The sequence below is a fragment of the Taudactylus pleione genome, unplaced genomic scaffold, assembly GCF_031769625.1.
Source record: "Taudactylus pleione unplaced genomic scaffold, aTauple2 ptg000309l, whole genome shotgun sequence".
Lineage (NCBI taxonomy): Eukaryota > Metazoa > Chordata > Amphibia > Anura > Myobatrachidae > Taudactylus > Taudactylus pleione.
Window position 1 is genome coordinate 6,085,498 of NW_028284710.1, and position 14,679 is coordinate 6,100,176.

The 14,679-nt window shown below is 43.8% G+C and overlaps 1 protein-coding gene across 5 annotated transcripts in view; it reads left to right on the forward strand.

The window, feature by feature from the left end:
• Nucleotides 1-14,679, forward strand: part of LOC148511388 (uncharacterized) — an 85,959-nt gene that overhangs the window by 29,870 nt on the left and 41,410 nt on the right. For all 5 annotated transcript variants that reach the window (XM_088442315.1, XM_088442314.1, XM_088442317.1 and 2 more), the window contains exons 5-7: nucleotides 5,543-5,573; nucleotides 6,714-6,845; nucleotides 9,475-9,606. In XM_088442315.1, the coding sequence (XP_088298441.1) occupies nucleotides 5,543-5,573; nucleotides 6,714-6,845; nucleotides 9,475-9,606 (295 nt within the window). The remainder of the gene's footprint in view (nucleotides 1-5,542; nucleotides 5,574-6,713; nucleotides 6,846-9,474; nucleotides 9,607-14,679) is intronic.

The following is a 14,679-nucleotide window of genomic DNA, read 5'->3' on the forward strand; positions in this document are numbered from 1 at the left end:
ACATCACACATGCACACATCAGGAGACCTGGAGACAGCAGAGCAGCGCGGACAGGGAGCTTCCGGCCTCTGCACAGCGGTACCACGGGAACGGCCTGGAGAGTGAACCCTGTTCACTGCCACGATTCTCTTGCTAGAGGCCCCGCCTGGAACCGCAGTCGCCCTTTTAGACAGTGGCCGTGCTGGCAGAATATGGTAGCCACCATCTTGCTGGGTTTTCTTATCGTAGCTTCCCCCTTGGGGAAAACCGCTTGCAGACAAGTAGCCCGGGAGCAAGCCCATCCAAGTGATTTCCCTATGCAGGGAAGTTAACTGTGGTTGTTGTGCCAGTTGGCGAGATTACCTTTTGGTAGAGGAGGCAACAGCAGTGCTTGACTCCCCCCATACCATGCCCCTGTTGGGGAAGAATCCCTGCTCGTGTCAGAGATGGAGACAGAAGCCATTCATCTTCTGTGCATCTACAACAGCCTACAGGACCATTGTTTCTGGCACCTGCTTCTCTGCTCTGCAGCTGCTGATCCTTAGCCCATTCCAGGAAGGCTAAGTTTTTTGCAGTGGTTTTTTTTTTTGTATTTTTAGCTAGATCAGTCTTTTTGCTTAAACCTTTTTTTTTTTTTATGTGTGTTCAATTTAAGGTGGGTTTTGTGCGCAGATAGTACCGCGGGGCCCGGTGACAAATAAGTTCAGGGGAGTGCTACGTCTGCCATGGCAAAACGGGATCGGTATGAAATACCGGCAGCTGTTTAGTTCAAATTCCCACAGGAGAAGCCTGACTGGGAGTTCCCGACGCCGGCTGGTAAGTACCCTAACCCGCCCTTAGGGGTGCCTAGCCCTAAAACTCCCGGGGTGGTACCTAACCCTACCCCCCCTTCCCGCGGCTAACGCTAAGAACGCCCCAGACTGACTTTGTAGAAAACACTTACCGGGAAGCGAATACGCGGGACTCCGCGACTGCACACTGTTATCAGACTTTAATTATTAACAGCGGGGGATACGTATGACCTCTCGCACATACGGAAAGGGATCCTGTTATCACAAGGTTTCCTTACATCCCTATCATACACAGCAGCAAGGTGTGAATACACAGGGTGACATAATTATCTACGGAGAGTGACCCCCCCTAAAAGGGCACACTCACCACCCAGACATAATACCATGCATACATGAGTGACTACACAGTCAAGTTCCCACACCATAGGTGCCTAGAGGGAGACATAGTGCCTAGCTAGCACTACGAATAGAGGTACCCTGAAGGAACCATCTAACATCCCTAGCAACCATTCCCACTCCTTGGGATTTTACACAGTGGTAGTGTCCATTGGAGCATTGTGTCTGCCAGAGAAATAAACACTATTCCTCATACCTATTATTCATTAATTTTTATTAATGGTCACAATTAGAGAATACTGTATATAGTCTTTACCTGTCCACATACTCCAGGTGAGCGCTTAGTACATATTTTCTGCATATACATGGGGTGGCTATCCAGCTTATAATGGCTACTGCATGAAACACTGGTCGCACCCAGCTCCTCACGGGACTTCATTCGGGACCTCTAGGTAGAATCTGCTGAACTTAGTGGAATAGCTCCTAGGTACTGCAGAATGTGTGTGAGGCGGCGCAGAATGTGGCTCAGATGGCTTCTAGGTTCTCCGCTACAGCTGTCTGTACTAGGCAGGCTTTATGACTTTGATCCTGGGAGGCGTAGTTGGAGTCCAAGCGTTCTCTTGAGGTATTCTTTTTGGGCTGGAGTTGGTTACGGACTTCGGCCAGAGGGCTGGCTTTCACTTCAGAGACAGATGGAGGACAGGTCAATGACCTCAGGGGTTCCCCTCCCATGAGATTTTTCTCCACCATACTTCCAAAGGAGGCAGTGAAGAGTATGTGCTAGATCAGGCTAATTCTTCCCTTCTTTACGATAGGATGATTGTGCCAGCGGAACAGGGTGTTTTACTGGAACCTTTTTCTGGTCTGAAATCCGGACCATTTGTTTTGTCTCAATCTCAAGGAACTCAATGCCAGATTGTGGGTGGATTGGTCCTGGATGGAATACCTGAGGTCTCTGAATTGCGGCATAGAGGTCAACACATTTTTGGCCTCCATAGACATAGAGGATGCATATCTCCATGTCTCTTTTTCAGAGGGGCATCACTTGATTCTCAGATTCACTGTAGGGGGAGTCCACAATCGGTTCAGGGTTTCTATTCTCTGGTCTGGAACAGCTCCATCAGTTTCTACAAAACTCATGGTGGAGCTGTTGTCCCTGTTGTGGGAGTAGTGTATCACATTAGTACCCTACTCGAACGAACTCCTTTTTAAGGCAGTCTCTGCTCTGTTGATGTGTCACCTCGACCGAACAGTTCATGTGTTGCAGGACATGGTTGTATACTGAATTTCAAGAGGTCCCATCTGGTACCCTGTCGATGCAAAATGTTACTGAGGTTGATTTTTTCAGAGGTTGTTCCTTCTAGAAGGCCAGACTGTTTCCTTCAGAGTTTGGTCTGGAAGGTCCAGGCCTTAGATCGCCTGTTGGTCCTGTTGTGCATGAAATTGATAGGGAAAATGGTCTCCTCCTTCAAAACCATACAGTATGTCCGGTTTCACTCTTGGGACTTCACATGGGACATTCTGAAGCGTTTGTCAAGATTCCATGATCACTTGGCCTCTCAGTTGTTCACTCTCTCACTAAGTACTTATCAGTCCCTGCAGTGGTGGCTGAACCTGGAGAATCTCCTCAGGGGAAGGGCTCTGGTCACTCCAATGTGACAACAAATGCCAGAATCCTGGGTTGTTGAGCGCTGGCCTTTAACCTTGTTCCCTGCAGGAGTCCAACCTTCCCACAAATGTTCTGGAGCTCAGGGCCATTTTCCTTGCTCAATATGTACAGGCAGGTCGTTTAGGATCCAGTCGGACAAGGCCACAGCTGTGGGTTATGTCAACAATTAGAGAGCACAAGGAGTGGCAGGGCCATAGCAGAGGCTACTCGGATCCTGTTTTGGTTGGAGATGTTCAATATCTGCTGTGTTCATCCTGGGGGTGGACTTTCTAAGCAGGAACACTGTCTTGCAGAGAGAGTTGTCTCTGGACATCTTCCACCAGCTCATTCTCAAGTAGGGTCTGCCAAAAGTGGACTTCATGACATCTTACCACAACTGCAAAGTTCCAGGTTTTGTGCTTGATCCAGAGATCCAAAAGCCTTTTGGTGGTTGCATGACTTTTATGGATGTTCTGCCAGGGATATCTCTTTCCTCCTTTGCCAATGTTGCCTCGTCTTAAAACATATCAGGGAACAGGGCATGCTGGCCATCCTGATAACTCCAGATTGGTCTCTGTTGTCCTGGTACAATGACGTTCAAGGAAGGTAGTCAGGCCAGGTTGGCATCATTCTTCGCATCTGGATCGGTCCTTTTCTTCACAAAGACCCTCACTGGCTGTCTCTTGAGAGCTATGGGATTTTCTTCTAGTTTACCTCAGACTAAAGGCTTTATTTACGAAGCAGCGATTTCTGTAAGCCGTTGCTTCCATGCGGGTTGCAGATGAAAATTTAAAACTGCACCCACAGTCAGTGTAAAGCCTGGTGCGCGTTACACTGACTGTGTGTGCCGTTTTAAATTTTCACCTGCCGGGAAGCAGATGCTGTTTTGTAAATAAAGCCCTATTTTGCGTGCCAGAAAACCTTTCTTGGATAGGCATTACCACAGGGTGTGGAAAGTCAATGTTTTGTGGTGTGACAAGAGTCACCATACTTCCCTCTTTCATCTCTCTCATTTCCTTTATTTGGTTCGGGAGAGTTTGGGGGCGGGACTCCATCTGAGCTATCTCTAAGGTTGCAGTTGTCTGCTGTCCCTTTATTTTCGGCGCTGTTTGGCTTTTCTTCCGAAGGGTCGTACTTTTTGCAGGGCATTTTCCATGTCTAGTGTCCCTTTGTCACTCTGGAGGCTCCATGGGATCTGAACCTGGTCCTCTCGGCCCTTCAACAGGCTACGAGACCGTTGACTTGGAAGCTAAGCTTCCACATATCCATCACCACAGCCTGGTGGATCTCTGAACTTGGGGCCTTGTCTTGTAAGTTGCTTGTTCTTGTCTTCCATATGGATATGGTGGTCTTGCGTACTGTTACATTGTTCTAGGCTGAAGTGGTGTGTGTTTTCCACATCAACAAGGAAATTGTTTTTCCTGTGTTGTGACAGTCTACTTCTCCTAGGGAACAGGAAAGCTTGATTCCTTATGATGTGGTCCGGGCTCTGTTTTTTATTTGGAGAGAACTTCCTTTCTTAGGTGCACAGATTCACTTCTTGTGCTTTACAATGTGACAAAATATGGTTGACCGGCAGGGAAGCGGACTATTGCACAGTGGATCCGCATCATTCACCAGGCTAACTGCAGCGCAGGAGGGCCTGCTCTGGAGCTTTTGTTACTGCACTCTACCAAAGTGGTGAGTGCTTCCGGAGTAGTTGTCATGCAGCTACTTGGTCCTCTGTCCACATAGTTTCCAAATTGTATTGTTTTTTCATTTGTTTGCATCCAACTACAGTGTGTCGCTTTTGAATATGAGGTTCTGCGTTCAGGTTGTCTGAGCTTACCCCTCCCTTGAAGGTGGCTTTTGAACAGCCCATGGTAAACCATGTCCCACAGATGGGAAGACAGTGAAAATTAGCTTTTTGTACTAGCCATTAGAGTCCTTTCTTTGCCTCCATCTGGTGGACACTGCGTTCCCTCACTATATGCTCATTCTTTTTTTTTTTCTTTTTTTTTTCTGGTTGGTTCTTGCTGGTTTGCATGTTACACTAGTGATTTACCATTGGTTTATGGCTTCTTTTTAAAGTTGTACTGGAGAACAGGGGATACAAAGCTTTATGTCTTAAAGACAGCTACATTTAAGTGCCAGCTCCTTCTGACCCATCAAGCAACCCATGTTGAGCAGTGTCCCCAGATGGAATTAGAGCACAGGTTCTCAAACTCTGTCCTCAGGACCCCAAACAGTGCATGTTTTCCAGGTCTCCTCACAGAATCGCAAGTGAAATAATTAGCTCCACCTCTGGATCTTTAAAATGTGTCAGTGAGTACTGATTTAACCTGTGCTACTGCTAGGTGACCTGGAAAAGGTGAACTGTGTAAGGTCCTGAAACAGAGTATGAGAACCACTGAATTAGAGAGATTTAACGGTAATACAAAAATCCCACTCTCTTAAGCTATGTATGGAATTTACTGTTGATTTTAGCTATGATGGTATATATATCCATCATCCCTCGCTGAGGACGACTGTGGTGATACAAATCTAAAATGATATAAATATATGGAGATGCAGGTAGTGACCTGAGTCTTGGCAGCAATGCTACTTTGTTAATCAGATCCATTCCTAGGATTGATTCATTTAATAAAATATTTACAATGCAGAGTTTTCGTATTTCACCGCCTATCCCAATCTAAAGTCTGTGTAGTTACTGGAATTTTTATTAAAGTTAACATTTACAACCATTTTAAGATGACTATAATATATTCCTATTAATTTTTGCTTTCTTTCCCTCCCCACTACAATCCAGGTGAGGACATTTAGCATCCCTCCTGAAGAAGGTAATGTCCTCTCTTTCTGATCAGTTAATAAAATTCATTGTGAGTACTGCAGTAAACCAAAAAAATCTATTTATCCTTTTTCAGCGCAGTATGGTAATCTTAGAATTTACAGATGCAGTTCACATCAATTTGTTTTTAATGTTGGGTGATTCTATTTTTATTCCTCATGCTGCCCCTTTAAGGAAACACATTGCACTATAAGGTCTTTCCAAAGCAAATTTAATGCAATACATTTTCCTGCCCCCATCCCCCCCAGCAGACTGTCAGTTGGTCCCAGAGTTATACAGCATGGGATGGTTTGTATGATGATAAGAAGGCCATGAGCGTTGGACAACGCTCTACATGAAAACCAGCCCAGTCTGCACAGCGGGTGGCTCGTTATTCGGTGGGGGAGGATGCCGCAAAAAAAGCGTACAATTACACTGGGCTGTGGCAGCAGGGGTAGTGATCAGAAAAGGGACTGCTAAAGTGGCAAGTTTGCAACCCTATTGGTTCCAATATAATGCCCAATCAGTATTCGTGTTTACATGCTATAGCGCATCTTTTGCCTTAAAATGGCAATGAGGGACTTCAGATCAAGATTACTCACTGTCACGCCTGCCTCCAAGATTCCTCCAGCAGCACCTCTCTCCTCTGGAACGCACTCCCTCGCTAAGTCCGACTTCTATCATTCTCCCTAGCTTTAAACGTTTCCTAACGGACATATTAGGGGTTTGTGTGGGGTTGTCTAATAGCATGTGGGGAGGTCTGAGAAGAGTATCGATAGAGCATTGATGAACACAAACACATCATGGTTCTGTGGGACCCAGATAGTTATGAACTTTGTCATCACTGACCATTATACTAAGAAAACACACAATTTTTAATAGACTATAATTTAATGAGACTCCCCACAACTCCTATTTAAACTACTAAATGTACAATATTTTTTTTTCTTCCTTGATTTATCCTATTTTCTTTATACTTAAGATTTCATCTGTTATAAGCTAGCCTAATAAGAAAAAAAACTGTTTACAGTCTTCTCAATTTATTTATCTTGCTTGTTTAATCCATTCTAGAAAAGTCATTAGAAAAATGTAGATGATTGTGTGAGAGATTGATGGTGAACTACATTTGTGCTTTACCTTTTTTCTCTTCTAGATAAAGATGGTACATTTCTACTGGAGAACATGGTCGTTATAGATGAGACTGATGAGGACTTGTCAAATGATGATGCTGCTTCCCCTGCTTCTTGTGACTCTTCAGATTCAGAGGCTGCTATTCCAAGCTCAGGTAATAATTGGTTATGGCATCAAACGTTCCCAATACATTTAATATTGTCCTATAAGGTCTCATGCCCTGTGCTGGTAGTAAGATTTAACATTTTGCTATCTTTAGCTAAAAACAATAACCAATGGTATCTAGTGTTCCTCCTAGGCTGTTTCAGTGGGCACCGTGCCCCGCCTGATTTTAAAATGCACCCTGCCCTTACGGAGGTGCCCGTTAATAACAGGCTATATATTATATTATGCAGTGAGACATCAGGTATTATTCTAGCCGATCCTCTGTGTTTTTGGTGCTTAGAATCAAATAGGTCCTAAAAATAGACATCACTGCAAACTACCTAAAATTGATACTTGCATCAAGTTGCCTGTGCTAAAGATTCCCAAAAAATTGCCCTCAGAATTTGTTTATACAAAAATGTTTATAGGATGGCACTTAGTATAATTGGTAATAGTGAATATCAACATGGTATGTTGAAAACTTTGCACTTGGTACTTCTATTCTATCTGTATTTTGGGACTTAAAAATATACCTGTCATATAATTTTCCAAACACTGTCATTGATAAAACAGCCTAAATAAAAGCCTAAATGACACAGATGCCATTTTGAGAAAACAGTCTATAAAATGTTGCTAGAATGCAGCTGGCATTATTTACCTACTGCAGTGCTTAGGAGTCTGACTCGTCTTCAGCATGTACATCAAAAATGCTGATGTAGAACCCCACTTGTCCTCAGCGATGCTGTAGGTAAGTAAATAATTTTCCATACCCCTACTCGTGCGCAATGATATCACTGAAGGGGCAGGGGCTTACGTAACACTACAAAACATAACTAAAATATGAAATGCAGGGTATGGGGTGTGGGAACTGAAGGTCCCTTTACTCCCCCATCCAGGCACGTGTAGTCTTTGAGCAGTATTTTATTTTGCAAACAAATTTTGTTAAAGGCATCAAGCAATACACAAGGCATGTTGAGAGAGGTTGAACAACATGTCGCAATCCAACGCAGACGAGAAATAAACACAAACATAGAATTCGTAGGGTCAATATTCTACGTAAAGGGGGAGGCAACAAGAAGGACATTTACAAATAAAACTATAGGGATATAAATTGTTTTATTGTCAGTTTGATCACCAGACAATAACCCCTAAGGTGCCCATCCATATAGCGATATTTGCAAGCGGTTGCACGATAACGGCCTCGTTATCGTGCAATCGCTTGCAAATCTTGCTTGCATTGTGCACATTTATGTCGGAAACGACCAGCGATGTGCGTACCTGCTGGTCGTTTCTGACATCTATCATCGTGCAAACAAGCTGATCAACCTAACGATAACCTCAGGTTGAGCATGTTTGCAGATGATTGATGAGCCTGCACTGTACCACTGCTCGTTCAGTGCAGGCTCATCAGATTGACAAACGACTGCACCATTACAATGTTGTAACTGTGCAGTCGTTTTCAGCTCGTCTAGTGGATGGGCAGCATTACACTGCAGAAAAATGTGATGCTGTAGGTTTTCTTGTTTTCAAAATGGTACAGTATGATTTGTTGGGCTATCATATTAGTCCTACACATTGTATGTGTTTCATTCAAGATAACAAAAACTAGCAAAAAAAATGTATTCTTGTATTTTAGAGTGTAGATATTATCAATTACTTTGTTTAGAATTTTTATTTATTAATTTATTTTTCTGCTGCTTTTGGCAAGTGTGTTAATGCCAAAGCAAGAATCTCAGATTGCTTAGTGGCTAGATCACTGGAAGCACACTTTCCATATTTGCCATTTTGGGTACATTTTATTTGTCATGTTAGGATTAAGCAAACTGGCATTTTCTAAAAACTCAAGTCTTTTAAAAAAAAAAACAACAAGGTACTTGTGTGAATACTGCAAAAAAGTTACTGATGTGCATGAGAAAAGCCTCAGTGGTGGAAGAGTTAAATGTTTGGGGTGGGCTATCCTGTGTACACATAATCCTGTGACCCCCGTCCTATATCATCACTCACAGCTGGGATTTGGTGGCTTCTGTTTGATGATGATTTTATAAGGAGCATAATGACCTGTTCTAGCCAGTACATGGGATGTTCACATTACACCTGCCTAGAAGCTAACTTCAAGTAGCATATAAAACGGTGAATAGAAATTGTGCTTTTACAGTACATGGCTGTAACACACAGTAAATGTAACATGCTAACTTACATCCTATGGCTGGGTACACACGTAAAGATTTTATGCCCAGCCATCCAACTAGTTGGCTGGTTGGAAAGAAAATCTGGTAAAGTATGGGAGTAACTGATGATCAGCAATTTGCTCCTAAATGCCAGAAAACAGATGAAAATGGTCATTCAGACAAGTTTGTTAAATGTTTGATCTAAACAATTTGTTCAAACAACAGTTTTTGTCCATTTTCCGGCATTTGGGAGCAAATTGCTGATTGTCATTTGCTGTCATACCTTACCAGATTTTCATTCCAACCAATCAAATGGTTGGATGGTTGGACAGAAAATCTTTACGTGTGTACCCAGCCTAACTTTGATTTGTCTGTTGAATATGCATTTATCTTTAGCTAGCTTTTTCAGAATTACATATAGGTATTACATTTAACATTTTATTTTTTTCCCTCTAATTTTAATGGTTTAAGGATTTAAAACATTAGACAACATTTCCAGAAAGCACATGGTTATCCTAGATGAGAAAAATTACGACAGTGACCATCCTGCTTCCCCTGCATCTTGCGACTCTTCTGGTTCAGCGATTGCCTCATCAAGTACAGGTACCATTCTCTAAACCTGCATCCTCCCTGCTATATTATATTTATTACCAGGGTTTTTTATTAGAATGCCACCTGGAGCAATGTGGTAAACACATTCAAATTATTTTTTTAAGCTGCTGCAGCAAGGGAATAAGATAGCAAGAGATAACTGCCAAAATATGGTGTAGATAAATCTGCCCCCTGCTCTGCCTGTGGCCTGGTGGTGCTCACTGACACACAAAATGGATGTGTGCCTTCCAATTATTGGGCACTTGCACTGCCGCAGAGCATCTCACTCACCTCATCCCACATGTCATTTCCACGTGCCCTTCAGTTTTGGAGAATGTATTGGTGGTTGGGAGGAAGGAGCAGAGAAAGAATACCCCAAAACAAAAATCCTTGGGATCATGACAAATTATAGATCTATGACAGCTTTCTCAGCCTCCCTAGAGCTTTATACAGTGCACACATGCATGACTAGTATGAAGAGCAACTTATATATACATAAAAGCAAGATAGAACTGTAATATGCACAAAAGGAACATAGAATAAGATTATGCCCAAACTCAACATCACTTAATTTTGGGGACCAACAGGAACCCTCAGATTTTCCAGGTCCTATTACTGGGGGGCGTCATCAGTGTGTTGGAGATGTGGTCTCTACACGTTGCATATGCTTAGGCAGCCTTTACTTTATGCATCTCTGCAGGTGTGGCTAAGTCCTAGTGAGGGACAGAACCATCATGTGGAGCATAAGAGCAAAAGCTTGCCTCTAGGCATGACTTGGGAGGCTGGGTCCCTGACACTCCTTTCTGGGCCCCTGGGGACCGGCTGCATGGTAATATCAATGCTGCAGCAGCCGTTGTCCATATTTGTCCTTACCAGTAGAACTCTGAATAGCACAGTAGAAATATTAGATGCATACTTTCTTTCAAATCTACCTTTTTACATCAATTAATTACCTTGATGAATCCTCGACAAGTCCTAAAATTGAATAAATCTGATATCTTAATACGATTAATCCAAAACAGTATTTACATTGTCATTTAATCCACAAAAATAGGGCATCATCAGGAAACAATGGGGTCTATATACTAATCCTTGGACGGACATAAAGTACCAGCCAACCAGCTCCTAACTAATTTTTCAAACACAGCCTGTGACATGGCAGTTAGAAGCTGATTGGTTGGTACTTTATCTCCGTTCACTTAATCTCCATCGAAGGCTTAGTAAATAGACCCCTATGTATGAAAATAACTTAAAATGTATTTCTGCAAGTGCTACATGTGTAAGTTTGTCACAAAACTCTTAACTTTTATATTGTAGGAATTGTTAAATGTATTACTCCTTCATCCACCAGGGGACACTGCAGATCAAGAAATTGGGTGTAGACTGGTGGATGAGTGGAGCTGGCACTTTAAATGTATAAGTGTGAGTGTCTCCTCCCCCTCTATCCCCCAGAAGCCCCTGTTTTAGAATTGTGCCCAAGGGAGCCGGTCACTTGGGGCTGAGCTCAGCCTAAACTTAGTATTTAATTTGATTTATTTATTTATTTTTAGCCTCCCACACAGCATTGAGGACAGGCTGACAGCTGCATCTGTTAGCCTGCTGCTACATGGAGGCATCAGGGGGACCCAACGCCACTAACAGAGAGTGAGTGTCCGGGTCCCAGGCACCCTGACACTAGATCAGGGAGGAACATGCCGCAGCCTATTAAAGAGGCTGTATCCATGTCTCTCTGGCCACCGCAGGACCTGTTGCCAGCAGCTACAGTCAGTATATCTCTTCCCCTGATAGCGTGGCTGCTCTGACAAGTAACAGCTCTGCTGGTAGCCAGACAGCGCTTAGCTCAGGCAGTGTGACCAGCCACCCGGATTATCAACGCTGTAGCCAGTGCTGTTACATAGACAACACGGACAGGGTGTCCGTTAGTGTGCCCATAGATTAGCCGGGTGCCGGCAGGAAGGGGAGGAGGCGAAGCCGCAGCGGGCTGCCCAGAGATCCCGCTTAGTATGGTTGTCTCTGGCAGCAACGGCCAGCTTAACCCCCGTATTGTCTGGTCATTGGCACACTTTGCGCGGGTCACCCGCCCAGCGCTACTCTGCAGGCAGTGGTCATTCATTGCATTGACCCGGACTTTAGTGATTCCGTTTTTATTGCAAGCTGGGGGTGGGGCTTAGCAGCGGTGTGGCACCTTCCGCACCCCCCGCTCTGATGGAACGGAGGGTGTTCCCACCGGAGGTACCTCTCTCATATCTCGGCCATTCCTACAGTCCAAGAGAGACTATGCTACCTCTCCATGCAAACGCGCTCCCACATTGGGATGCCCACCATTTTAAGTACACCGCTGAGCACCTACATTAGTGCTCAGCATCGTGGGCAAGCCCATGTGGGTCAATGGTAAGGGTACCTGCTTAACAGAACTGTTACCTTGGGTTCCACTCCAATTAGGGCCAGAAATGTAATACTATGTGATATAGCACATCGCTCTCCTGGCCTAATTAAAAACATGCTAATTAGCTTCTTGGGGGTGGTGGGCTCAGACAGCCTCCCCACTGCCAGTGCACGCAGTTATAGAGTCTGCCTGCTTTATTAGTAGGCAGCTGCAGAGTCTTTATAGACCATAGCTCTGCCTCATCTTTTTTTTATACTGAAGACAGTATATTGCACTGTATTTAGTCAATTTGGCTGTGTAGAAAATGTCAAGCCCAGGGGGTTATGTGATAACATAATCTGTCACTTGGCTGTCTCAAGATTGCTGCAGGTTTTGGCCTATGGCCATACTACCATGAGCACGCCAGATCTCGTCCGATCTCGGCAGCTGAGCAGATCAGGCCTGGTTTAGTACTTGGATGGGACAACAGGTGCTGTCGGTTTATCAGGTAATAATACCCTGTAATTGTCATCAGGAGATTGTGGGTTCAGTTCTCACTAATGCCAGATGTGTTTGAAGGGAAGCAGCAGCTCTACGCTAATATTATATGCAGATTTTTGAGTAACCGATCACCGTTACCTTGAACATCTGTGTCATATATGCCTATATAAATTACAGAATTGTATGCAGCATTGAGCTTAGGGATAATGCAGTATGTTTAATTACATATTTTGGGTGTGGGGGGTTCCTAGTACCACCTCTATATAAGTAATTGCTTCTCTGCTTTTGGATAGGACAAGTGTAATATGTTTCTTTTCAGTTAATATTTTGATATGCCTCCAATTAGAAGCGAAATGCCAAGATCCGCAAAAAAGTATCACCGATAGCCACTATTCGCCAGTCGGAAACTTAACTCCGTATTCAATTTCAAATACTTTTTGTGTACGCGGAAAGTCAATGCAATGTAAAAGGCGGAAAAGATTCGCCTCTGAATAGCAGGAGAAAAGTGCATTTGTTTTTATTTTGGGGTGCAAAGGTGGGGAAACCACTCAGAACCCTTGGGACAGCCCCCCAAAGGACAACTGCGTCCAAAAAAAACTAAAAAAAAGTGAGGAACACCCCAAAAAAGTACTTTTTGTGGGCGAAAAAGTACAAAGTGGGGGGTACAAGCATAAAAACTAGCGAAATAGAATTCTTGGGGGTCTGCAAGTATGGGTGAGGTGTTTTTTTTTATTTTTTTTATTGCAGGTGCATTTTTAAAAATTTTTTTTTTTTTTTTTTTAAATTTCACTTTAGCGACTTTAAAATATGCTTGCACCCATTTTCATGTACCCTAAATTTGTTGCCACATGGATCCGTTTGGCTATCCGACAGATGTATGTTGCTAGTGCCCGGCCTTCGCGGGTTTCTATTCTACGCATTCCACTCGTGCAGTGGGTTCTTTTTGGGCTGCCCATCATGGTGCCTCATAAAATTTGTTCTTCCGTGCGGCCCCATGGTTCACGGTCCTCATTTTTTTTTTTTGTTACCCTTGCGGCCTCAGAATCTTGTTTTGGTCACAGGGTTTTGCAGGTTACTCAGGGCTCTCTCACCCGGGGGAGGAAAACTTTTGGACGTCCCCAGTGTCTTGAACTCCAGTGTGCCCTGGTGGATGAAGGAGAAAATAGGATTTTGGTACTTACCAGTAAAATCCCTTTTTCCAATTCCACAGGGGACTCTGGACACCCTTCCAGGACTGTTTTACCTGCCATGGTGTTCTGTTTTTTTTTTTTTTTACACATGTTGAATACATTCTGTTATGTATGTTTCTATTCGGCTTTTGCCGTCCTTGTTGTTTAATCCCTTCTCCTCAGTTATGTCTTCTGATTCTGGGCCTGATTCAGCAAGGATCGCAGTTGCTTATACGCACGCAATCGGTCGATTGTTGCGTACTGCGTATGCATCGCAGTGCGCAAACTAGCCACTGCGCTCGGAACTGCGAACGCAGAGGATATGCAGACCCATGGCAGAGTGATTAGCAGGAAGTGCTGTTTGTGGGTGGTGACTGGGGAAGTGGTCGGGCGGACGCGGGCGTTTCCAGTGCGTTTCAACGCCGTTGCATGGGCGTGCATAAACTAGCCACTGCAAAACCAGCAATTCCTGAGAGGTCTGGGCTTCATTAACTGCGTATGTTACTGATTTTGTTTCTCTATGTTGGATGTGAGTAAGGAAAGGTGAGCATCCTTATGTAAGACTGTGATCACAATGCGAATGCAAACATTTAAATATCACTGCTGATAAATTAGCAATGCAGTTGCGTGTGTATTCGCAAAATAGCGATCCATAGTGAATCAGGCCCTCTCTTCCGTCTCCTCGGGCTCCATTTCTCTAACTGGGGCTTCTGAGGGATAGAGGGGAGGAGTCACTCACACTTATAAATTTCAAATGCCAGCTCCACTCATCCAGTGTCTTGATCTCCAGTGTCCCCTGTGGAATCAAAGAAAGGGATTTTACTGGTAAGTACCAAAATCCTATATTTTATTGCTCTACATTAAAAAGAATGTCAAGCGCACAATTATTGTTTACACCCAGCTGAAAAATATCCTACATAACCCGTTTTTCATACTGCAACATGTTTTCTGAGCAGCCTCACTAGTCACATAATAACTCTGATGGACACTCCCTGGAGACTAGCTAAAACTGCGATTACAAAATTAAAGCATGGACTATGTAGATGTGGA